Source organism: Phoca vitulina, unplaced genomic scaffold (genome assembly GCF_004348235.1).
Source record: "Phoca vitulina isolate PV1807 unplaced genomic scaffold, GSC_HSeal_1.0 scaffold2, whole genome shotgun sequence".
NCBI classification, from domain to species: Eukaryota; Metazoa; Chordata; class Mammalia; order Carnivora; family Phocidae; genus Phoca; species Phoca vitulina.
Window position 1 is genome coordinate 73,997,163 of NW_022589705.1, and position 25,573 is coordinate 74,022,735.

At 44.0% G+C, this 25,573-nt stretch overlaps 1 protein-coding gene and 1 pseudogene across 2 annotated transcripts in view; one reads left to right on the forward strand and one right to left on the reverse strand.

Moving 5' to 3' along the window:
- Positions 1 to 16,509, forward strand: part of CLSPN (claspin) — a 30,250-nt gene extending 13,741 nt beyond the window's left edge. For both annotated transcript variants that reach the window (XM_032417509.1, XM_032417515.1), the window contains 16 exons: positions 2,170 to 2,420; positions 3,609 to 3,787; positions 4,114 to 4,178; positions 4,773 to 4,972; positions 5,303 to 5,457; positions 6,319 to 6,545; positions 7,079 to 7,190; positions 11,387 to 11,462; positions 11,679 to 11,782; positions 13,828 to 13,992; positions 14,085 to 14,206; positions 14,452 to 14,579; positions 14,906 to 15,008; positions 15,587 to 15,669; positions 15,932 to 16,093; positions 16,399 to 16,509. In XM_032417509.1, the coding sequence (XP_032273400.1) occupies positions 2,170 to 2,420; positions 3,609 to 3,787; positions 4,114 to 4,178; positions 4,773 to 4,972; positions 5,303 to 5,457; positions 6,319 to 6,545; positions 7,079 to 7,190; positions 11,387 to 11,462; positions 11,679 to 11,782; positions 13,828 to 13,992; positions 14,085 to 14,206; positions 14,452 to 14,579; positions 14,906 to 15,008; positions 15,587 to 15,669; positions 15,932 to 16,093; positions 16,399 to 16,509 (2,243 nt within the window). The remainder of the gene's footprint in view (positions 1 to 2,169; positions 2,421 to 3,608; positions 3,788 to 4,113; positions 4,179 to 4,772; positions 4,973 to 5,302; positions 5,458 to 6,318; positions 6,546 to 7,078; positions 7,191 to 11,386; positions 11,463 to 11,678; positions 11,783 to 13,827; positions 13,993 to 14,084; positions 14,207 to 14,451; positions 14,580 to 14,905; positions 15,009 to 15,586; positions 15,670 to 15,931; positions 16,094 to 16,398) is intronic.
- On the reverse strand, positions 10,641 to 11,127 carry LOC116640474 (annotated as a pseudogene).
- Positions 16,510 to 25,573: the final 9,064 nt, after the last annotated feature.

Genomic DNA, 25,573 nt, shown 5'->3' on the forward strand with positions numbered 1-25,573 from the left:
AAGAGTGTGCAACTCTTGATCTTGGGGTTGTGAGTTTGAGTCCCCCATGGGGTATAGAGATTACTTAAATACATAAAAAACTTCAAAAATCAATACATTAATTAAAAAAAAAAAAACTATAAATATCCATTGTAGGAAATACAAAGAAAGAATAAAGAAAAAGCTTCTACGATCCTCCATCAGAGACACCTATAACTATATTGTGTATCCTTTATTTAAAAAAGATTTTATTTATTTGTTTATTTTAGAGAGAGAGCATGGGCACGAGCTGGGAGAGGGGCAGAGAGAGGGAGAGAGAATCTCAAGCAGACATCCTGCTGAGCACAGAGCCCCACACGGGGCTTGATCTCACAACCCTGAGATCATGACCTGAGCCGAAATCAAGAGTCCATCACTTAACCGTCTGAGTCACCCAGGCATCCCTATTGTGTATCCTTTTAATCTCTCTTCGCATGCTTGTATGTATATGTTTTTAGAAACAAACAATAATGTGATCATACCATGCATTCTGATTTCTAATCTACTTTTTTGTTTTAACAATGTCTGTTGTCCCCACTTCCACTTTGAAAGTACAATTAATATATCACGTAGAAAAAAATTAAGACACTGTGGAAAATGTATGAAATGGAAAATTAGTCTTCCTAAAGGCAGCTCTTGACAATTTCTTGTGTATCCTAGGAAGAAAATTCATATACATACACCAGAGTGTATGTATGTGTGAGAGAGAGAGACGGACAGACAGACATTGGATACTCACTCTCTGCCAGGCACTGCTCTAGGTACTTTACTATAAATAACATCAGTATCCTTATTTTATATATGAGGAAACTGATATACAAAGCATTTAAACAACTTGCTCAAGTTTACACAGCCTGTGAGTAGTAGAACCAGCAGCCTAATCCAGACCTCCTAACTTCAGAGCTCAGATACACATTATATTGTTTTTGAGATTTTTTTACCAGCTGCATAATATTCCATTGTGTGACTGTAACATGATTTGTTTAACCATACTCCTGTTAATGGACATCTTGTTTATTCCAGTTTTTGGCATTTCAGTGTTGCACCCCCGTATCAGGTATATGTTGGTGTATCTGGATGTAGAATTCCTTTTTTTTTCCTTTAAACATTTTATTTATTTATTTGACAGAGAGGGAGAGAAAGAGCACACAAGCAGGGGAACAGCAGAGGGAGAGGGAGAAGCAGGCTCTCCGCTGAGCTGGGAGCCTGATGTGCGGCTTGATCCCAGGACTCTGGGATCATGACCTGAGCTGAAGGCAGTCAGTTAACTGACTGAGCCACCCAGGAGCCCCTGGATGCAGAATTCCTTACAGTGGAATCATTGAGTCAAATTTTGATATATATCATCCCATTGTCCTTTAAAATAGTTGTACAAATTTACACGCTGAATCACAGTTTGTAAGAGTTCCTGTTTCTTCTTGTTCATAAGAGATACTATCAAACCTTCTAATTTTTGCCAATATGTCAAAAATGGTATCTCTTATTTTGATTTGTATCTCTTTAATTACAAATGAGGTGAGGGGTGCCTGACTGGCTCAGTCAGTGGAGCATGTGACTCTTAATCTTGGGGTTATGAGTTCGAGCCCCATGTCGGGTGTAAGATTACTTAAAAATAAAATCTTAAAAAAAGAGAGAAATGAGGTTAATAAGCATTACTTTTGTTTATTAACCACATATGTTCATTTTTTCTTTGAACATACCCTTTGCCCATTTTACTCTTGCGTTGTTTCTTTTATTCTTTAATATTATCAATGTTGGAGCACCTGGGTGGCTCAGTCGTTGAACGTCTGCCTTCGGCTCAGGTCATGATCTAAGGGTCCTGGGATTGAGCCCTGCATCGGGCTCCCTGCTCAGAGGGAAACCTACTTCTCACTCTCCCACTCCCCCTGCTTGTGTTTCCTCTCTCGCTGTCTCTCTCTGTCAAATAAATAAATAAATCTTCAAAAAAAAAAAAAAAATATGTAATCTATGAGTAGATGTAGTTTTGCTCCTTATTTGTTAAGATAACAAAAGCCTGGAGTACTAAGGTCTCTGATTTTCCTTCGGGGATGTGACTAGAACATTTCTGGAGTTGCCTGAAGTGCACGCTTCCATGATTGCAGTAGGTAGTCGGTCATTGTGTCTACAGCATTTCTTCATATTTCTGTTCAGGTGAAAAGCTTCAGGTGCTGAAAGCCAAACTACAGGAAGCGATGAAACTCCGTAGGCTTGAGGAGCGCCAAAAGCGCCAAGCATTATTTAAGTTAGATAATGAAGATGGATTTGAAGAAGAGGAAGAGGAGGAAGAAATGACGGATGAGTCGGAGGAAGATGGAGAAGAGGAGGAAGAGGGAGAGTTAGAGCAAGAAGAGGAGGAAGAGAGAGATTTAGAGCAAGAAGAGGAGGAAGAAGGCAATCAGGAGGTTCTGACAACTATTTAATTTTGTTACCCGGTCAGGATGGGTAAGGGAAAGAGAAAATCAGATGTGAATAAGAGTAGAGTAAGCATGTTCAATCGTATAAGAGATTTTAGGGGCAGAGATGACGTAAGTAGCTCAGAGGTACCGTAGTCCTAGTGCATTCAGTTCCGTCAGTGACTTTGGCTACTGGCCGTTCGTGGGGCCCTAGGCTTGGCCTCTACCTGTTAATCTACTTATTGAAATATATGACTAAAATGGAAACAGCTTTGTATTCATAGATGCTTTTTTTTTTTTTAAAGATTTTATTTATTTATTTGACACAGAGAGACACAGCGAGAGAGGGAACACAAGCAGGCGGAGTGAGAGAGGGAGAAGCAGGCTTCCCGCCGAGCAGGGAGCCCGATGCGGGGCTCGATCCCAGGACCCTGGGATCATGACCCGAGCCGAAGGCAGATGCTTAACCAGCTGAGCCACCCAGGCGCCCCCTTAGATGCTTTTATCTTTGTTGTGTATGTAGTTTTCTCTATTCAGAATGAACAGTAGTCTTAACCTTGATCAGGTGGAAGTCTGGAATAAGTTCTCAGGCAGGCTGAGATCTTCCTGAGTTTCTTTCTTTGCTGAGGAGGGTAATTGTAAAAGGGCCTCTTACCCTTGTTCCACAGTATTGTTTTCTGCCTAGGTAAGATAGATGATGATAGGGTTTTGGGTATTTTGAAAAAGAAAAAAGCCACCAAAATAATAAATAATAGAAAAGAAAAAGAAAAGCCCCCGTGTTGGAACTCTGAAGTCACTGCGAGAGTTGGCTCATATTTATCCCTGGGTCAAGAAAGAAGGGAGTCTGAATGTCTGAACTGGACTGCCTGTCACAGTCTGTTTTTGGTCTGAGGCTGCTAGTTGTCCCTCAGTCTCAGGCTAATTATTTAACCCTTCATTGCCTCAATAAAATGATAATCCAGTCTTTCACAATCTTGTAGCAAGTTGGGGAGGGTAAAAGGTAAAATAAGTATAAAAGAGCTCTAGAAGTGTCAGGGAAAGTTATGTTGCTGCTAACGGTTAGACCAAGCTTCCTTTAGGTTTACCTTTTCAGATCTAAGATGTGACCTGTAACCAAGCAGCCATATATCAGGCTAACAGCATATTTGCTTTTAAATTTTTGGACTTTTTTGTTCTGGGGCGGCGTGATTGGTGAAGATTGCAGAATTCCTTCTCAGTAGTGAAGAAACGGAAACCAAAGACGAGAAAGAAATGGAGAAAGACAACAGTGACGGCAGTAGTAACATTGGCAAGTCAGTTGGCCTTCTCTCTGTCCCCAAACCTCTGTCATCCGATTCTACCTTACTTCTGTTTAAGGACAACTCTTCCAAGATGGGGTAAGTAATTCTCTCTAGGGAAAGATAAGATTCCCTTGCGTTTGCCCCTCTCAGAAGCAGCAGAAACATGGGCTCCTGGGTGGCTCGGTCTGTTAAGCGTCCGACTTTTGATTTCTGCTCAGGTCGTGATCTCGTGGGTCATGGGATGGAGCCCTGTGTCTGGCTCCAGGCTCAGCGGGAGTCTGCTTGGGATTCTTTCCCTCTTCTTCTCCCTCTGCCCCTCCCCTCACTCGTGTGTGTTCACACTCTCTCTCTCTCAAAAAAATAAGTCTTAAAGAAAAAAAAAAGCAGAACCAGATAAAACAACTTACCTTCTTGTTTTGTAGTTACTTTCCTAGTGAAGAAAAATCAGAAACAGATGAAATCTCAGGCAAAAGGTCTAGCAAATTGGGTAAGTAGTAACTCCTACACAGAACTTTTCTTAGCTCCTCTAACTTTGGTACTTTAGGACTACAATTCCGTAAGATTCCATTTTTTTGAACTCTAGTAGACTTTTCTCAGTCTCCCCTGTGGCAATGAAAGGAATTTATGAGTTAGAAAATTCTTCTGAAAGGAATTTACGAATTAGAAGATTTTTCTTGGTTCTGTTTTTGAAAACTTACATTCAGTTTCCTTACAGTTGACCATGGACATATAATAGGTCCTTAGTAGTGTGTGTTGATTAAGTGAACCGTGAAACATTTCTGTCATATGTAGTTGAAAGGAAGATGTATACGTGAGTGGATAATGGGGAGAGTGATCATAGGCGTTAGGCAGGGTGAGAGAAAGATGGGAACTTTCAGGTGTCACTTAGCTCAGTGATAAACCTCGATGGTATAATGCTAGTTAGTACTATAATTTACCTTCGACTTCATGTTTTAGAACATATAACTTGAGAGGTTTGCCTATGAATGTTACCTGACAGTTTCATTCTCAATTCTTTGTCCTAAACAGATCCACCTTATTTCTGGAATCATGTACTTAGAAGTTATTTCTCTTTCCTTAGATGAAGATGATTCATGCTCATTGCTAACAAAGGAGAGCAGCCACAATAGCAGCTTTGAGCTGATTGGCTCCACGATTCCATCCTATCAGCCTTGCAATAGACAGACAGGCCGTGGGACCAGTTTTTTCCCTACAGCAGGAGGATTCAGATCTCCTTCCCCTGGGCTATTTCGAGCCAGTTTGGTCAGCTCAGCTTCTAAGGTAAGATGGTAATTGTTTTCTAATCTCCTCCCCCTTTTACTTCCCACACTGCTAAATTAAGTGTGTCCAAGCCAACCAACTCCCACCACATTATGTGTGTTCACTTTAAAGAAACCACCCCCTTTGTGTATTAAAAACAAGCCTCATCCAGTGTTCTTACTTTCCTGAAGATGTTTTTCTTTATTCCTCTCTTGGCTATGCATTGTCCTCCTCAATTGCAATTGCCTGAGAGTAGATAAAATCCTGCAAATAGCAACTTCTGTTGTTGTCATGACAGTGAATGACAATTATAAAATGTTTTGTTTTTGTTTGGTTTTGTTTTGGTGCCAGAGTTCAGGAAAGCTGTCTGAGCCTTCACTTCCCATCGAGGATTCCCAGGATCTGTATAACGCCTCCCCAGAGCCTAAGACACTTTTCCTAGGAGCCGGAGACTTCCAGTTTTGTTTAGAAGATGACACTCAGAGCCAACTGTTGGATGCAGATGGGTAGGTAGTTTTATGTTTCTGTGGGTGGGATGGTGCTGGGTACTGCTTAATTTGTTTAAAAATAAAGTGAGCTTCTGTCGCTCCATCTGTGCTTTCTCTTCTGAGAAAGAGAAGGTGTACAGACCATTAGTATTACATTCTGCAAGTTTGAACAAAGGCCCTCCAGAAAATAAAACGTAAATAGTCCTTGCTGGCATTCTGATCCTTCGATCTCTGCTTTACAGATCCGTGGCACATTACGTGGACATAACACCAAGTTCTACTCTGGCACTGGAACCAAAAATTATCCTTTACCCCTTTACCTTTCAAATAGCATTTATTCTTTTATTAAACTCCCTCCCTCTTTAGATTATCACAAGGCTACAGTCTTTTGGTTTGGAATTCAGCATTTTTTTTTTTTTTAAGATTTTATTTATTTATTTGAGAGAGAGAACATGAGCAATGGGGAGGGGCATAGAGAGGGGGAGAAGCATAGAGAGCCCTACATGCAGCTCGATCCCAGGACCCCGAGATCATAACCTGAGCCGAAGGCAGATGCTTAACCAACTGAGCCACCCAGGCACCCCTGGGATTCAGCTTTTAAGTTAGGTTTTAGAAACATCCAATTTTTTTTCCCCATGGGGCGCCTGGGTGGCTCAGTCGGTTAAACGTCCTGCTCTTGATTTCGGCTCAGGTCATGATCTCAGGGTCGTGAGATCAAGCCCTGCCTTGGGCTCCAGGCTGGGCATGGAGCCTGCCTAAGACTCTTTCTCTCTCCCTCTGCCCCTCCCCCCTTCTTAAAAAAAAATCCTCTTTAGATTTTTTTACCTACTACTTTTTTTTCCCCTAGAGAATTTCTTATATTCTTCATTGTGTTTGTAGGTTCTTAAACGTTAGAAACCACAGGAATCAGTACCAGGCTTTGCAGCCTGGCTTGCCATTGGCCAGTATGGATGAGAATGCCATGGACGCTAACATGGATGAGCTATTGGATCTGTGTACCGGAAAGTTCACATCTCAAACTGAAAAAACTCAGCCCAGGAAGAATGACAAGAAAGAGAACCTGGAGGAACTTCTGAATCTTTGTTCAGGAAAATTCACTTCTCAAGGTAAATAGCCAACAGAGAAAATCAAGCTCACCACAGCCAAATATCTTAAGTCAGTGTCTTTGAAAAGAAGCCTGTTACCCTTGGGTGAAAAGTTCACAGAAAACAGGGCTGTGCTGGATTCTTGTGTATAGGTTGAATTCTTAGCTTCCTGACATTTGGAGCCCTTACTTTCTTAAGGTGTTAAAATGTCAACTTAAGCTTCAGCTTTTGCCATGCGATTTCTCATTTATGGTTAATATGCGTGCAAAGCTTAGAAGAGTGTTGAAGTATAGTTAATTTCATATAAATGCCTACTTGTTTCCACTTGCATGTTCCATTCTCCCCGATGCTAGAATGTCAGCTCTATGTGAGCTGGGATTTTTGTTTTGTTCACTACCGTATCCCTTGTGCCTGGCACATAGTAAGCACCAAATAAGGATTTGTTGAATGAATGGATCTTTTTGGCAAGCTTACCTTAGAACTGTATCGAGCTGGGGAAAGAGGACAAAGCTGTTACTTCTTGGTGACAAATCTTTTTCTTTGTTGTAATATAGATGCCTCTACTCTGACTCCATCAGAGTTAAATAAGCAGGAGAAGGAGAGCAGCTTGGGGGATCCGATGGAAGAAGCACTTGCTCTTTGCTCAGGTTCTTTCCCCACAGACAGGTGAGTCTCAGTGATGGGAGGGAACGTAGGAAGGCCCAGTCTTCTGATAAAATCCTGAGGTCAGCAATAAGGAACCATCTTAGGGGCTTCCTATCCTGTCTGAGAGTCTTGCATTACGTTTGAGTCTCGTTTGCAAAGTAAGGAAATTACAGTGCTTTCCTTTGGTTGGTGGAGAACAGGGTTAAAGAAAGCAAGCAAGAATATGGAGCGCCTGGGTGACTCGGTTAAACGTCTGACTTGAGCTCAGGTCATGATCTCAGGGTCCTGGGATTGAGCCCCGTGTCAGGCCCTGAGTTGGGCTCCATGCTCAGCATGGAGTCTGCTTCTTTCTCTCCCTTTGCCCCTTCCCCCATTCGTGCTTTTTCTCTCTCTCTTAAATAAATAAATAAAATCTTTAAAACAAAACAAAACAAAAACGGCAAGAATAGAGACCTAGAGCTAAAGCTGGGAGGCAGACAGTGCAGAGCACCAGGCACTGCTCATTCCTCTGGCTCTGATCCGCTGTTGTACCAAGGCTCCAGTCAGGCCTGTGTCTGCCTCCTTGAGTAGGCCAGGATCCCATCTAAGCAGCCCTCCTACAGCAGCTCCCTGCTCCAGGGGGCCGGACGGAGTTCCAGACCAGTGTTCTCTCCTGGGATGTTGCTGCGGCAGCCATGTTTGTTTGTTTGTTTAAAGGATTTTTATTTATTTATTTGAAAGAGAGAGAATAAGCGGGGAGGTGGGGGAGAGGGAGAAGCAGGCTCCCCGATGAGCAGGGAACCCGATGCGCGGCTCCATCACAGGACTCTGAGATCATGACCTGAACCAAAGGCAGACGCTTAACTGACCAAGCCACCCAGGCGCCCCAGCAGCCACGATTATTGCAATGTGCTGGGGCTACCACAGTTAGCGTGGCTGGTTCAGGGGCTGGCTCTGGAACAGTGTTCGCAGCTTGATCATTGGCCGGGCCAGGAACCCGTCTGTCAAGCAGCAGCTCTTCTCCTGTGCCATTCTGGGCTTTCCCCTGTCTGAGGACAGAGGGCTCTTCTGTGGGATGGTCGCCTTCCTCATTCTCTTCCCCATGTGAGACTCCGCGGGGGTCGCCTACCTGTCCCTGCTGCTTCGACTTCAGGCCATGGCTGGTGTTAAAAGTGTGCTAAGCTTTACCATTAAACACAACATTTCTCTTTAAAAAAAAAAAGGCAAATTAAAATATTTGTATGCATGTATTTTTTTAAAAGTTTGTGCATGCACTTTACAGAGTAAATTAAATTCTATTTCATTTTTCAGATAACTTATAACCAATTACGATTTAGTGTTCTTTTAGAGAACACTAAAAATTCAAAGAATTATCAGTGATTGAAAATAATCAGTATAGGGACACCTGGGTGGCTCAGTTGGTTAAGCATCTGCCTTCAGCTCAGGTCATGATTCCAGGGTCCTGGGATCGAGTCCCGCATCAGGCTCCCTGCTCCGCGGGGAGTCCACTTCTCCCTCTGCCTGCCGCTCCCCCTGCTTGTGCTCTTGCTCTCTCTCTCTCTCTCTCTGACCCAAATAAATAAATAAAATCTTTTAAATAAAAAAAAAGAAAATAATATATAGTTTAAGACTATATGTACTCAGATGTTTAAAACAGTCTGCATTTGACAGTAAGAATCAAAATCCCTTCCGTGTGCCTTTGTCAGCTAATACGTGACCAGCAAGGAAAACTTTGGAAGTATTTATTAAATATTATACTATGGATATAGGCAAAATAGTACAGGCTTTGCAATTTGGGATCTTGATGCTAAATTGTCAAATCCCCCTACATCAGAAATAAGGGACAGAAAAGCAACTATTTACCCATATTCTTAATCACTTTGAAGATGCATGAACTGAGCTCAGCTGCTTTGTTTACATATCTTACATACCCAGGCCTCCCCTGCAGCCAGATGCACACTGCTGTCTTTTCTCACTCCTCTTTTAAAATAGGAATTAATATTTCCTGGAAGTTCAATTTGGTAACCCTCTACAACTTTAGGATATTTTGTCTAGATACAGTACTTTTTTCCCTGCTAGGGGCGTCACTGGAGCCCTTACCTGTGGGAAAGGAGGAGGAAGTTGAAAAGTTGCAAGTGGAATAGAAGATAGGCTTGATTGAGTTCATGATATTTTTCATGGGGTTTTCCCTAGCTGTGGAAAGACTCAGGCTAGTAAGCATTTCTCTATTTAAAGTCCGACAAGGCAATTTGAAATAATTCATTGTTCTTACCCAATTTCTAAGTGCTCTTTTTCTTACCAAGCCTACTGTAATTGGGGGAAATGTCTGGGTACAAGTAAAACATTCTTTGGATCATGTTCAAAGCCTATTAACATTGTACCTAAAATGATAGGCCATTTTGCCTCATTTACTTGCCAAAATAGCCACTTTCTAAGTTAAGGAAATTTTGAGGTAGGCTTACAGCATTCTTGTTGTATTTCATTTTAGATTGTAAACTCGATGGCAGGGACACTATGTTGTTAATTGTGTTTTTACATAGCAACCATTGCAGTATACTCTTGGTGCTTAATAAATGTTCATAATTATTAAGAATAAAAAGGCAAGGGGCGCCTGGGTGGCTCAGTCGTTAGGCATCTGCCTTCAGCTCAGGTCATGGTCCCGGGGTCCTGGGATCGAGCCCTGCATCGGGCTCCCTGCTCGGCGGGAAGCCTGCTTCTCCCTCTCCCACTCCCCCTGCTTGTGTTCCCTCTCGCTGTGCCTCTCTGTGAAATAAAGAAATAAAATCTTTTAAAAAAAAAAATGGAAGCATCCCAAGTGGAGAAACAAAATGTGGTAGACACACACACACACACACACACACAAAATGGATCGGTCATCCTTAAAAAGGAAGGAAATCCTGACACATGCGACAACATGAATGAACCTTGAGGACATTATGCTAGGTGAAATAAGCCAGTCCCAAAATACAAATACTGTAGGATTCCACTTAGATGAGGTACTGAGAGTAGTCAGATTCATAGAGACAGAAAGTAGAAGGGTAGTTGCCAGGAGCTGAGGGGAGGGAAGAGTGGGGAACTGTTGTTTAAAGGATACAGAGTTTTGGGGCACTTGGGTGGCTCAGTCAGTTAAGCGCCTGACTCTTGATTTCGGCTCAGGTCATGGTCTTAGGGTCTTGAGATCAAATCCCGCTTCGGGCTCTGCGCTGGGCATTGTGCTTATGTTATGTGTATTTTGTTTGTTTGTTTGTTTCCTAGGCAAAGAACTTTATTACCTTGTTTCAAACTTTATTCCCAGGCTTCTTCAGCTTAATTAGCTGCAAAGAATGAATTGTGTATAAGCAAAACCTGAAAAGAGCTGCAGTGTCCAAGGGGCTTGGGCTTAAAAGTATTAGAGCTCTAGATTTTATCAGATCCATGAACAAAATTTTAAAAAAGCAGTCATATAAAATAGCAGCTCCCAGTAACTTCAACTTCTTTAGAAGTTGACTCCATTCAGTTTGCTTCATTCTTGGAAGCTTCATCAAAATTCTCCACAAGATCTGGAACTTCATCATCATCATCCTCCTCTCCAGTAGCAAGTGGTGCTTTTCCATCCACAGATTGTGTGGGCAGAGCTTCCACCAGTCTTCTTCAACTAGTCAGACTGTCTGCACCAAGTTGGTTTAAGATCCTGGGTAGCATTTCTGTCAGCTGCTTTGTCTCAGCCTGGCCTGTGATGGTGAAAGTTCGCTGCTAGCGACGCCTGAACTTTGGGGTTGTTAGAGTGCATCACTTTTCCTTGGTTTGTGAACATAGTCACTTCTTCAATACCAGAGATACTGTTTACCCCTAACTTCTTTAAGGAGAACTGAAGTTTTTTATCATCTGCTGTAGCCGTTCTATGAACCACCTTCTTTGGACGAGCAGTTCCTTTCCCACCAATGTGCACTTGTGCTTGCAGTTTGGCGAGTTTCTCCTGGTTCATGATAGTTTCTTTCATCTTGTTGGATCGGAAATGGGACCGCGAGGGGGAATAGGGTTGGCACTCAGGGTGTCTTGGGCGGGCCAGCTGAGATGTGGTGCCTTATGTTATGTGTATTTTATCAAAAACAAATTTTTTTTTAAAGGCAAGGTATCTTGTTTCCTGTTTCTTAAAGAGATTGTTGGTGCCAATAAAATATTTTCAATTCCTAAGTTGGCTGAATCCTTGTAGTTTGCTTTCAACAACCTATTTATTGGTTTCTTGATTTGCACTTTAGGGAAGAAGAAGGTGAAGAGGAGGAATTTGGAGACTTTCGGCTTATCCCAAATGATAATGAGTTTGATAGTGATGAGGTGAGTTGGAAGGGAACAGAGTAATCCTAACTGAACTCCAGGTGTTGCTGCTGCTGCTGTCTTTTTCCTAGTCTGAGTTGTTGAGAATTCTAAGTTTGGCATGTCATCCGAAGCCATTTCCTAGAATGAGATGTTTGGGCAGAAGTTTATTCCTGTTTTAGTTGAGGACACGTTCTGTTCTGCTTGACTCTTGTGTGTGATACTCTGATTTTTCAGGATGAACACAGTAACTCTGCTAATGAAGATCTGGCCCTGGAAGACCATGAAGATGATGATGAGGAAGAGGTCCTGAAGCAGTCTGAGAGGTTGAAAAGGCAAATGTAGGTGTTATGTCCATTCCTTCCATTGCTAGAGAAAGTTCTCCTAACGGTTGAGTTGTAACTTCCTACCGTTTTACCTAAGTCTGCGGGGTTAACACAGATTAAATAAACCCCATTCGCATGATATCTCTTGAGTCTTCAAAGATGGTTATGTACTCCCTTAAGTGAGTTCTATACTAAATATCTCTAGTTCCTTCAGCTGTTTCTCACATGACGTTGCTTCCCGACTCCTCGTGTCCTGGATATTCTCTTTATCCTCAGGTGTGGTCCGACTCCCGCTGTGGGTAGCGGTACAACCATGATCTGGACGCACACTACTTGTAAAGTAACCAAAGATCATAAGAGCTGAGTCACTATAGATCCTGAGGATTTAGTAGACAACAAAAATTCCTTGTCTAGGAGTAGGGTCTTTTTTCCTATGAATTACTGTCATTTCAGGTTTTCCTCATCCTAGTGTTGGGCATATGACCTCCCGTTCATTTTTTTTTTTAATGTTTTGTTTTTCTGCTCATGAAAGTAAACCATTTATTTTAGAATATTTAAAAGAAGACAGAAAGCTACAAATAAAAATCATCTGTGTTCACCATCCAAGTATTTAATGAATGTGTGGATGGTAGATTGCTCCATAACCATTTTTATGCATATATTTTCATATAGTTGAGATCTGTGCAGGTTTGTTTGTTTGGTTTTTTTTGCATGTACACTTTTGCATCTTGCTTTTTTCTCACTTAGGATATCCGTAAGCATTTTCCTGTGATGTTAAAAGTTTTATAAATACCATTTTAATAGGTATTCAATATTATATTTTACGTGGATGACTTTCGGAATTAACATATAGGATATCATATTGATCCCTACTAGCTTTATATTATTGTCTCTAGCCCATCATTCCATTCTATTAAGATCAAGTTTAGGGTTCTAATTTGTCATTTTTCAGATTAACTATCTCCTACAGCTTTGGGTCATCTATAGATTTTTCTAAAGAAGTGGTTCTTAAACCTTATTTAACTGCAAAGTCTTTTGTCCAAATGAAATCTTAGAAAGAATGACAGCTAAAAGTTGAACTGCTCCAAAGGGGCTAATGGGACGATTAGAGAACTCAGTGGCTAGTAGCCCTCCGATGGAATTCCTCAGGAACCCTAGGATTTAGGGGAACTCAGCTTTAAAAGAATAACGTAAGTCTGGGGTGCTGAGGTGGCTCAGTCGGTTAAGTGTCTGCCTTCAGCTCAGGTCATGATCCCAGGGTCCTGGGATCGAGCCCCGCGTCTGTTTCCTGCTCAGCAGGGAGCCTGCTTCTCCGTCTCCGGCTCCCCCTGCTTGTGAGATCTCTCTCTCTCTCTGTCAAATAAATAAATAAAATCTTTAAAAAAAATAACAAGTCTTTGATAAAAATCAGCCTTCAGATAGCCATCATACTTCTATCACCCATGACCAGAGATGACAGGACTTTGAGCCCAAAGTGACAGCAGATTTGTTCTCAGTAGGAACTGAGGTCACAAAAACTAACTAGTAGTGGTTTTACTTATCAGTAACTCTGAGCCTCAGTCATGCCTCTAACTTGGGGGTCGAGATCTGGTGGCTGTAAGGGATCCCAATCTATTATGTCTTTATACCATACCATCTCTAATCTGTCTCCCAACACTGGTGAGCTTAAGTACAGAACAGAATAATCTGAACCTGCCAGCAGGTATGTCCCAAATGTATAGAGGAGATTGGGATTCTGGCTTTAAAGAATCCAGGCTCTGCTACCTCCTAGTTGTGTGACTTTGGGTAATTTATTTATTCTCTCATCTCTGTTTACTCTTACTCATTTCATTCAACTGTAAATTGAAGGGAATAATAGTCTTCCCCCCTGAGATAATGCCACAATGCCTGGAAAGGACAGTTATTGGCATACAGTGTGTATTAAATGATAGACTTTAAGTATCTTCAAAATATATTATTAAAATTTAAGTGGCTCTATGTTCTGCTTTTCTCACTGCATCCATAGTCTGTGTATGTTTATATTCATTGTTGCATTTCTAATCTTTACAATTCTTTTCTAGGAGATTGAAGAAGTACCTGGAGGATGAGGCAGAGGTGTCGGGGAGTGATGTGGGAAGTGAAGATGAGTATGATGGGGAAGAGCTTGACGAATATGAACAGGACGAAATTGATGAAGTACTTCCTTCTGACGAGGAGCTGCAGAATCAAATCAAGAAAATACACATGTCAGTATCCCAACAGGCCCCTTCTGCATAATGGGGTGTTTCTACGACCAACCAGAGTGGTCCCGGTTTTGAATGCTGTACTTTCCCTGCAGGAAAACGATGTTGGATGATGATAAGCGAGAGCTACGTTTGTACCAAGAGAGGTACCTCGCTGATGGGGATCTGCACAGTGACGGTCCTGGCCGAATGAGGAAATTCCGTTGGAAAAACATAGGTATCTTGGTCATTGCTTTCGGAAACAAAATGGTACGGCATCCGTGTTTGTCCAGTTTAAGACAGCAAGTGGAAATCAAAACCGCAGCAGGCTGTTGAGGAGGACCTGGCCGTAACCGTGACTTTGTGTTAGTGAGTGGGGAAAGCTTGTGTCGGTGTATGATGAGCGATGAGTTCTGTGTGTCTGCCCGGGCCCCTTCTCCCAGGAGACTGCGGAATGCTGATAGCCTTGACTCTTTGCTTTAGATGACGCTTCCCAGATGGACTTGTTCCACAGAGACTCTGATGATGATCAGATCGAAGAGCAGCTTGATGAGACAGAAGCCCGTTGGAGGAAGGAGCGAATTGAACGAGAGCAGTGGCTTCGGGACCAGGTAGGAAGTCTGTAAGAACGTCCTCTGTTCTGTCCCTAGTTTGTGAGGAGGAGAGGACCCACTCACCTCATTGGTCAGGCTAGTTTCAAAATCTTGGGCAACTTATTGCTGTCCCTTTTAATCCTTGAATTTTCTTTTGTGCTTTGAGAAGATGATCATGAGCAGTTCAGTGCGTATTTGTTTGTCCAATATCAGTTTTTTTGTCTGTAGCAAGAAAGGTTGCAAAAAAGAAAGCAAATGGTATCCCAGGTGCCTCAGCTTCACGATCCAGGCTGCGCCGTTTGGGGACGTGGTAGGCTTCCGTTAATGTTGATTCTTATTTTCAGGCACAGCAGGGGAACATTGCAGCTGAAGAAGACGACATTGGGGAAGACAGTCAGTTTATGATGCTAGCCAAGAAAGTTACAGCCAAAGCACTACAGAAAAATGGTGAGCTCTTGGCCCTCCTTCGGGTGCAGCCCCCTGGACTGTTCGTGCTGGAGCCTTGGAAGCGACTGCAGCCCTAGGGACTGTTGCGGCTGAGGCATGGTCCTGTGTCTAGCATTGTCTTAAAGAGGGTCCTCCAAGATGGGAAATGACAGTGTTTTTGGATCTTAGACTATCAGGCAGTGGACATCGTACTTGTGAGTATAGGTAGCTGGGTTGACTTTATCTTCTCAGGCAGCTCGGAGCAGGAATTCTGGCTTCTTTATTTAGTTGCCCAGGACTGTGTCAGAGCTAGACTTTGAACCTAGATATATCTAATTCCAGAATGAGGCTCTTAAACACTATTCTGTACTCTTACCATGCTTGTTTTTGCTTATTACTGTTAACTATTTGTCAACGTTCAAGTTGGTTGTCTTTCTTCCTGCCACTCCTTACTATAGTTTCAAGTCACCATTATAAAATAATCCGAGTTTTTAAGCTTTAGTTTACTCGTTTAGTTACAGGCTTCTTAGCTTGTTTAGATTTAAAGGTAATTCTACCCAGCTTTGCCCAGAATAAGCCTTTCCATCTTGTCTTTTCAGCCAATCATGCTGTGGTTATTCAAGAACCAAAGTCTTTACTCAGAAATCCTTTTGAAGCCATCAGGCCGGAAAGTGCCCACCAGGTTGGTTGGGGACTTGGTTAGGCTGATGATCATGATCTGCAAGGTTCTATAGGCCCAGGTCAGGCTAAGGAATGCTCTGTCATTAGCGGAGGGAGGTGGCTGCAGGAAATGAAAGTAGATGTCAAAAGATTCTGCTCTTTCTTTTTTACTTGAGTGGGGTAGGAATATGTCCCCTCAAGACCTGGGGAGGCAGGGCGGGACTGACTTCTCATTCTTCCCTTGGCACTTGGGATCTGATGCCAACCGACTCTTCTCTCTTCAGCTGAAGACAGGCTCACTGCTAAACCAGCCCAAAGCTGTGCTTCAGAAACTGGCTGCCCTCTCTGACCTGAACCCCAGTGCACCCCGAAATTTAAGAAACTTTGTCTTCCATACACTTTCTCCTGTTAAGGCTGAGGCAGCGAAGGAATCATCTAAGCCTCAGGTAGGGAATTTGAGAACTGATTTGGTGGCTCTCCAGGGCAAGATTGATTGATTGATTTTTAAATAAAAAATATAGATATTTCTGGCTTAAAGGCTTATGCTGGGGTGTTAATCTTGCACTCCCCAATGAAGTACAAGAGGACTGCTACCTCCAGTAGGTAATCAGCTTTGAAACTTTCCTGGAAAGATTATATTTCTCTTTTTCCTAAATATCCATGATTTAACTATGTGTTCTTAAGAGCTAATTGAAGGTAAGTACTTGTATGAGGGTCTTGAGCTGGTCCTGACTCTTTCTCTGCTCTCTAGGTAAGGAGAAGGGCTCCATCTTTAATGACATCCCCTTCACCCAAGCGCCTCAAAACAGATGATAGCACTTCAGGATTGAAGCAAAGCATCTTCAGATACTTGGAAAGCTAATATCATCAAGGGTGCTGGCACCTGTGTTGAGACTTGAGAAGTTTCTGGCATTGAAGATTGGAACTGATGCTCACATGGATGACCTCCCCTCTGCTCCCCTTTATAATCAGTGCATTAAGATTACAGACAGAGATTCCAGTTCTTTCCACTGCATCGCTCTGGACGTCTTTTTCCTTTCCTAGTATTATTTCCTGGGTTGGCCACTAATCTTAATTCTGCAATGTTTACATTAATTCATGGATGCTTGGGTGAAGGCTCACTTCCTCCATTATACATTTGACATTTTATCCTAGCAGCCTCCTGGGTTGATAGCTCTTTGTGAAAGGGGTGGTTGGAGGAGGAGGATGAAAAAGTATGGCATTACGGAAAATTCCAGAAAACAGAGAATGCCGATGTCGATACCAGTAGGAATCCTTCACACCGTAAGATGTGCCCCACAGTGACCTGGACTCAGTGAAAGAGAGCCTTCTTGGAGGACCTCGGAACCAACAGATGGGCCGTTATATTTGTCTCGCCCCTTCCATTTTCCTGTATTCCTCTTCCTGAGGCAGCCTCAACTTGCCGATTAACATTTGCTTCCCCTATAGTAAGGACTCAAATCAGTACCCAAGTCAGAAAGATGTTTGCCCTAATTTTCTGGACTACGAGGATGAAGATTAAGGGTTATACACACCCGGTGTCTTCCACATTATATATCCGATGGGGCAGAGAGAGCTCTCTCCTGGGATTAAATTCTCAATGTGAAACAAAGTTGCTCAAGGACCTCCCTTCTCATCCTGACAAAAAGACATATAACCATTATTTATTGCATTCAACTGGATTTATTACATTGCCCTGACCAGTCAGAGGACAACAGTTCATTGCTTATTTAGAGAGAAGACCACTATCGAGTTTATAATCAAAATATTGTTGAAGAGAATTGCCCCCCACTCCCAATCTTCCCTGAACAATCATGAGGCTCTCAGAATTCTAGACAGATCCTCCCCCCCACCCCCCAGAACTGAGTGTCACTGCTGCTTTGGAAAAACATACCATGTGAATACTGTGGTTTCACTGTCAGGAACTGGACTTGACAAATTGGATGAATTGTGCCAGTTTGTGATGGGCAGACGGGGAACACCAATTTAATTGCTGGAGTTAGGGTGTAGGTTTTCTACAGTTGTTTCTAATACATAAGATGCTGACTTTGAATTTGTATATTTGTAATCTTGTAATGGGGAAAATGTATATAAAGATGTTTTAATATGTATGTAGTGTTTCAATAAATCTCAGTGCCTGAAGGCAGGGTTTGCCGTCCAGATTGGGTCCTCATTCTTAGGTCAGTGCCTGTCTAATGTTCAGGAGCATTGTTTTCAGGCGACCTGTCTCCTAAGGAAGCCCCCCTGGGTCTAGAGAGAAAGGCTGCTACAGTTGTCCCTCCCTGGGCTCTCCACTCCGGTGAATCACATTAACTCCCCATGTGGTTTGGGTTCAGTGCAGGTGAGGAGAGTTTACATAAATGGTGTCTGTGGTTATAGCTTTTGATTTGCAGCCTTGGGTCCACGGTGAGGGCTAATGCCCCTCCCTCTGAGCCCTCTAAACAGGGCCCTAGACAGGCAGCCTCTGCCATGCAGAAGAGAACTGGGAAGGAGGGCGAGATACTTCTCTCCTTTTGCTTTCCCAGACCCTTTTTGGGGGGACAGAAGAAGAGGGTTGGCATTGACCACTGAGGATAAGAAAAGCAGTGTGAAAGATATCCAGGGAGCCAATGGTTTCTGTCCTAGGCTCTGGAAAGAAAGCACTCTGGAGAAAGTGAAGTTGGGTCTTCAGCTCTGGGTCACTTTTTCCCCATGTGGGCATAGCTGTCACAGGGCAAGCTAAGCCTCGACCTGCCTAACAGGATTGCAGTGGAGAGTTGCCTCCTGACCCAGATGCCTCTGCCCCAAACATTGAGCCATGAGCTTCAGCGATGTTTTAATGAAACAGGCCCCAGGGCCGGCTGCTACAGCTCGTGCCGGGACTCTGCTCCGCCAGCTTGGAACTCCTCCCTGGAGGGGTAAGAGCCTGTGCATCTGTGAGAGAGATATGCTCAGTGTCAGCCCTGTCACCTGGTTCCACACCGTGGGGTAGGGACACATGGTTTTACTTCATGCGAACAGGTCTCTGATCTCGTTAATTCAGTCCACAGTTGTACAAACTACAGACTGTTCTAGGGCCTCTTGCATAAAGCGCCAGGTTCTGGTCACTAAAGCGCCATGGGGACAAGCTGCTCAGCTCCCTTGCAATCCCTCATCTCAACTGCTTCTCCACAAACTGTGCCCTTCGAGAATTTCTAATGGTTCAGACTGGACGTTTTTGGTCTTTATGTCCTCTACTTGTTTAATGACTCATAGGGCTTCCTGTCTTGACTTGTTCACCTAACGATAGGGAGGAGTGTCATGGTATCTGATCATATCATACTTGAGACAGTATTCTATCTTCTACCTTGTATTCTCTTTTTTTCTTTTATTCATAGGGATTTTATTTTTAAGTAATCTCTACACCCACCGTGGGGCTCGAACTCACAACCCCGAGATCAGGAGTTGCTCGCTCTACGGACTGAGCCAGCCAAATGCCCTTCTCACTCCATGACATGCGGCCTGGAATGTAGTGTTGCCTAGTAAAGGTTGAATGAATAATACCACACCTTTCAGAGCCTCCATCGAGAGCTATAAAATGAGGATCGTCATTCATGCCTGTCTCAGAGTTGTGAGGCTTACGTTGGAAAACGAACGTGAATGCATTATGTCAAGTGCTACGCAGCAAGCCTGAGAAATCACTCCTGTCACAACTGTATCACGTTTTGTGGACAACTTAAAGGCCCATTGTCTCATAAGCATCTCAAATGTGTGATCTTAAAAAGCATCTTTTTTTTTTTTAATTTATTTGTTTGACAGAGAGACACAGTGAGAGGGGGAACACAAGCAGGGGGAGTGGGAGAGGGAGAAGCAGGCTTCCCGCGGAGCAGGGAGCCCGATGCGGGGCTGGATCCCAGGACCCTGGGATCATGACCTGAGCCGAAGGCAGACGCTTAACAACAGCCACCCAGGTGCCCCTTAAAAAGCATCTTAAAAATGTGATATTCCCCCGGGAGCCTGGCTGGTGCAGTCAGTGGAGCGAGCGACTCTTGATTTTGGGGTTGTGAATTCAAGCCTCATGTTGGGCCCAGAGCTTACTCTAAAAAAAATAATACGATCTTCCTTCCTTCTAAAAATCCGCTCTTCCTCCAGTGTTTCTCATTTCAGTAAAAGTACCTCATATAGGGCGCCTGGGTGGCTCAGTCGGTTAAGCGACTGCCTTCGGCTCAGGTCATGATCCCAGAGTCCCGGGATCGAGTCCCGCGTCGGGCTCCCTGCTCAGCAGGGGGTCTGCTTCTCCCTCTGACCCTCTTCCCTCTCGTGCTCTCTGTCTCTCATTCTCTCTCTCAAATAAATAAATAAAATCTTAAAAAAAAAAAAATAAGTACCTCATATACCCAGTCGTTCAGGTGGGAAACCTGAAGGGCATAATTTTTTTTTTAAGTTATGAAGATTTTATTTCATTTTATCATTCCTTCAAATCTGAGTCGAAAGGATTTTCTTTTTTGTTGTAATTGTAACAAAAAATATATTAGTTTAAGGTGTACATTATAATGGGATTTGATATTTGTATATATTGTGAAATGATCACCTCAGTAAGTCTAGTTAATTAACATCTATGATCACACATGGTTACTTACGCATTTTTTTTCTTGTGATAAGAACTTTTATGATCTACTCTCTTGGCAACTTTGTAGTATGCGATACCATATTATTAACTACGGTCACCATGCTGTATATTACATCTCCATGACTTAATTTATATGACCATTCTCTCTTTTTAAAAATATTTTTCTTTTTATTTTCTTTTATTTTTTAAATATTTCTTTTATATTTTAAGCCCAATGCGGGGCTTGAACTCACAACCCCGAGATCAAGAGTCACCCGCTACACTGACTGAGCCAGCCAGGCACCTCTGTAAGGGCATCCTTGACACCTCCTTCCTTACTTCCGTAATCAAACACTCTCTCAGACCTGTTATTTCAACTTCCACATTGCATCTTGACTCAGCGGTCTCCCAGCTCCAGAGCCAGTGCCCTAATCCAAGCTTCCATAATTTCCTGCCAGCGGCCTGTGACAGCCTCCTGATCTCTCCTCTCCTAAAATATTTTTGCTTGCTTCCCATCTAATCTATGCACAGCAGCCAGAGGGTGACCTTTGTATAAACATAAATTGGAGGATCCCACTCCCTCATATAACACCTTTCAGTGTCTTGGGCGCCTGGGTGGCTCAGTCGTTAAGCGTCTGCCTTCAGCTCAGGTCATGGTCCCAGGGTCCTGGGATGGTGTCCCAAGTCTGCTCACTGCTCGGTAGGGAGCCTGTTTCTCTCTCTCCCTCTGCTTCTCCCCCGTTTGTGCTTGCTCTCTCTCTGTCAAAGGAATAAAATCTTTAAAAAAATTTTTTTAAGGATTTTATTTATTTATTTGACAGAGAGAGACACAGCGAGAGAGGGAACACAAGCAGGGGGAGTGGGAGAGGGAGAAGCAGGCTTCCCGCTGAGCAGGGAGCCCGATGTGGGGCTTGATCCCAGGACCCTGGGATCATGACCTGAACCAATGGGAGAGGCCTAACGACTGAGCCACCCAGGCGTCCCTCAAATGAATAAAATCTTAAAAAAAAAAAAAAAGTTTCTTTCCTTCGCCCTCTGCCCCTCCCCCCCTTCTAAAAATAAAAAATAAAAAATGAAACCTTTTATTGTTTCCTTTGCACTCAAAATGAGCTTCAAACTCCTCATGGCCTACAAGGTCTTCCATTATATAGCTCTGCCTCCCAACCTCCTGTCCACTCTCCTTCCACATTACACTTAACCTCAGGGCCTTCCAAAGTGTTCTTCCCTTTTCCTGGCATGCCTCCTCTCCACCCTCCTTTTTTGTCTGGCTACTGTATAATTCTCCAGATGTTAGCTTAGATTGAACTTCCATTACCACCCCTTTCTTAATCAGCTTACCTCTGTTAGTTTCCTTTTCTTTTGCATCTTTTATCACAATTTTTAAAAAGATTTTATTTATTTACTTGAGAGAGAGAGAGAGCACAGAGGGAGAGGGAGAAGCAGGGAGCCCGATGCGGGGCTTGATCCCAGGATTCTGGGATCATGACCTGAGCCAAAAGCAGGCGCTTAACCGACTAAACCACCCAGGTGCCCCCTTTTATCACAATTTGCCACCTTAATGTTTGTGTAGGTCTGCCTTCCTCATTAGGCTAAATTTTGTAAAAGCAGAGACCATATCTGTTTTGTTAAAAAATGTAAAGAAAGGGGTGGCTGGGTGGCTCAGTCATAGAGCGTGTGACTCTTGATTCGGGGTTGTGAGTTTGAGCCCAACACTAGGTATAGAAATCGCTTAAAAATAAAATCTTTTTAAAAATGTAAAAAAAGAAAAGAAAAGAAAAGAAAGAAAAGCATAGGTAGCACAGTACCTGGCACATAGAATCATTCAATAAATACCTCCTGAGCAAGGACTGATTTGAAGCCTGGAAGAGCTAATGGGGAGAAGCTTGGAGCTGAACTGCTTGCAAAGAAGCTTTCTAGTGTGGGATAGTGTAGAGGTGGTAGCTAAAGCCTTAAGTCCTTGTTCTGCAACTTACAAGTGGCATGACCTTGAATAAGTCATTCTCTGACCTGCTTTCCTCATCTGGAAAATGAGGCCCGAGTGGAATGACTGGGTTTAGCTCACAGGGCTGTGGTTGGGATCAGAGGCACAAATTAATCTGAAATGATGGAGCACACGTAAGAGGCCGCACTGATGCCCACTAGCCCGCTGCTGAGGACGGGGTGGGGCTCAGGCTCACCGTGGTCTGGCTGAGTAGGGAGGAGAAGCCAAGCCTTGCCACAGCCAGCAGCCCATGGCCCATGGGCTGGCTCTGTGCTGGGACCTGTGGGAGTGGTTGGGATGGGCGCTGGCCGTGTACCTGGACTCTCGCAGCGAGCTCAGGAAATCAGCACGGCTTTGTGGACGGCTGGGGTCACCTCAGATTTTACCTTTGGAGACCCCGGTGCCAGATCTCTATCCCTAGTAGTTGTATCGTCTGTCTCTACTATCCCCGTCCTTCCCATCCCCTCTTTCTGTCCTCTCTTCTCTCACCTTAAAGGTTTTCATTTTCAGTGTATTGATCTAGTTGTTCCCTGTGGTGGGATACATAATGGGAAAAGGGGGTTTGAAGTAGCTACAGCCTCAGGGTGTTTGGAAGAAGCTCTGGGGCTGAACGCCTGGGTTCTTTCCCTTCATTTTAGAAAGCACTACAGTCTGGTATTCTTGATGGCTGATGGGCTAGGCCTGTGGGGGTGAAGGGGCCTGTGGGGGTGAAGGGGCCAGGCTGGGGAATCACAGGACCAAGTTTAAGGGGTGGAAAGTGCTAGGGCAGGGTTGGGAGTGAGTCATGGTGTACGTTTTTCAGCCCGTCTTTCTCTCAGGGGCTGATGGAAGGAAAAAAGCTGACTGCCCACCCCTTTCTTTGTTTGTCTTGTCTAATTTAACTTATGTTATTTATCAAAAAGACAGGTTATTTGGAAAACCAGATGGACCCAGGCAAAAATCATCTGGGTTTTCCAAATGTGAAAAATTAGGTTCTGGGCACCCAGGAGGAAAGGCGTGTGTGTGTGTGTGTGTGTGTGAGGGGGGGGGGGGGTGAGGAATATTGAGAGTACTTTATGTCTCTCTGCAGTCAGACCCAGAAATTGCTCCATGACATCCAAGCTTCCCCCCAACACACATACATGCCTCTTTTTCCTTCAAGTTCTTTATGATTGGAATCTAAATGAGAAAACGAAAATCTTTTTTTTTACAGTTTTTTTTAAATGTCTTTTTTTTTTTCCTGAAGATTTTATTTATTTATTTGACAGAGAGAGACACAGCGAGAGAGGGAACACAAGCAGGGGGAGAGGGAGAAGCAGGCTTCCCGCTGAGCAGAGAGCCCGATGCGAGGCTCGATCCCAGGACCCTGGGATCCTGACCTGAGCCGAAGACAGACACTTAAAGACTGAGCCACTCAGGCGCCCCGAGAAAATTAAAATCTTTATGTTGGTGGCTAGGATGGCTGGGAGACTTAATTGGCCAAAGATGAGAACAGGTCAGGGCTATAATGGAACAGCTGCTGACAGCTTCCTCTATCACCTCCTACAAAGTTGGGTTGGTGAGAAGCATAGGATACAGAGAGGTTTTTGGAGCAGAAACCTCCACCTCTTGCCCTTCAGGGTTCTCCCCAAATGATCATGCAGATAGGGAAGTTAGACATTAGAGATAGAACTCACTCTTTCATGATTTTCTAATGATCAGATGGCCAAAGAGCACCAGGGATGAAGAATGGTTTCCCCTTTAAATATCCAGGGAAGGAGCTAGCTCTGTAGCTTCAACCAGGAATTTTTATTTATTTATTTTTAAAGATACTTATTTGTCAGAGAGAGAGAGAGAGAGCCTGCACAAGCAGGGGGAGTGGCAGACAGAGGGAGAAGCAGACTTCCTGCTGAGCAGGGAGCCCCATGCGGGACTCGATCCCAGGACCCTGGGATCACGACCTGAGCCGAAGGCAGAAGCTCAACGACTGAGCCACCCAGGCGTCCCACAACCAGGACTTTTTAAAGCCGGTGCTTCTGTAGAAATGAATTAAAGCCAGAAGCCATGGAGGCACGACTCTCGGCTGTGATCGAGGAAATATTCTGGCTAAAAGCAGAGAGAGAGAGCCCTGTCTCTACATACATGCATGCACACACACAGAACAGAGCCGATACCCCTTTGTGGCCCAAAGGACCTCTGACAGCAGCAATAGCACTTGTCCCATTGTGTCATTTTTTTATAAGTGTCATTGCACGGCGAAAGCCACATGATAACTTGATCTCATGTGAATAATCTAAGTTAATACCAGCCACACAGTTGTGAGGATTAAATAAGAAAAACATTGGTGAAGTGTCTCTCTCCGGGCCTGGCACACAGTAAAGCCCAGTGAGTGTTTGTTGAATGAATGGATCTGTGAGTTCGAGCATTAAGGCTCCCTTGACCATTTCCCAAGATCAGTGGCTTGAATAACAGACTTGCAGGCTGTCCCCATTGAGCTTGGAGCCTGAGGCATGATCTAACCCGGCCGCTCACGTAACACATGTTTAATGAGTATCTGTGGGGCATGTGTGGGGTAGGCGGGAATGCACTGCCCTGTCCTGGAAGACTGGGTTGGCCCAGTTTCTGGGAGCATTGTCTGCAGATAGCTTTCAGTGGTCAGCCCCTTGGGGGACTGCCTTTGCAGCAGAGAACCCCTTGCCTGCGGTCATGCCCCTTTCCAGCATGGCCCACATCCAGTGAAGGAGTATAAAGGGCTGGCCATCTCAGCTCATTTGGGGACAATTCTGAAGGGCCATCCAACCTTCAGAGTTCCCTGAGGGGCTGGCTGACACTATCAGGGGTCTGAATGGCAGTTCGGCTCCTGTCCCCTCCCTTCCACAGATGATTTTATTTATTTATTTGACAGAGAGAGAAACACAGCGAGAGAGGGAAAACGAGCAGGGGGAGTGGGAGAGGGAGAAGCAGGCTTCCCGCCAAGCAGGGAGCCCGATGCGGGGCTCGATCCCAGGACCCTGGGATCAGGAACTGAGCCGAAGGCAGACGCTTAACGACTGAGCCACCCAGGCGCCCCCCCCCCAAGGGCACTTCTTAATGAGTGTCCTACATGCTAAACTGTCTCAGCATCTGCTTCCTGGGATGTGCAGGTCTTGGTGGCCAAGGCTTTAGAACAGAAAAGGAGACAGACTTCTTTGCGGTTTCCAGCACTGGAGGTGTTGATACTCTTTTTTTGGCCACCAGAGGGCAGCAGCAGCATAGCAACCCGCCCTCCTGGGCTCAGCGAAGTGGGCTGGGGGACTTCTCCCTCCGACTTCCCACCGTTACTGTTCAGTATTAGGCAGGATCACCTCCCTTCATGCGTCTACCCTCCTGTCTCATGGAAGAAAACTTTCTGAAACTTTCAAGGCTTTAATTTTTGTCAGT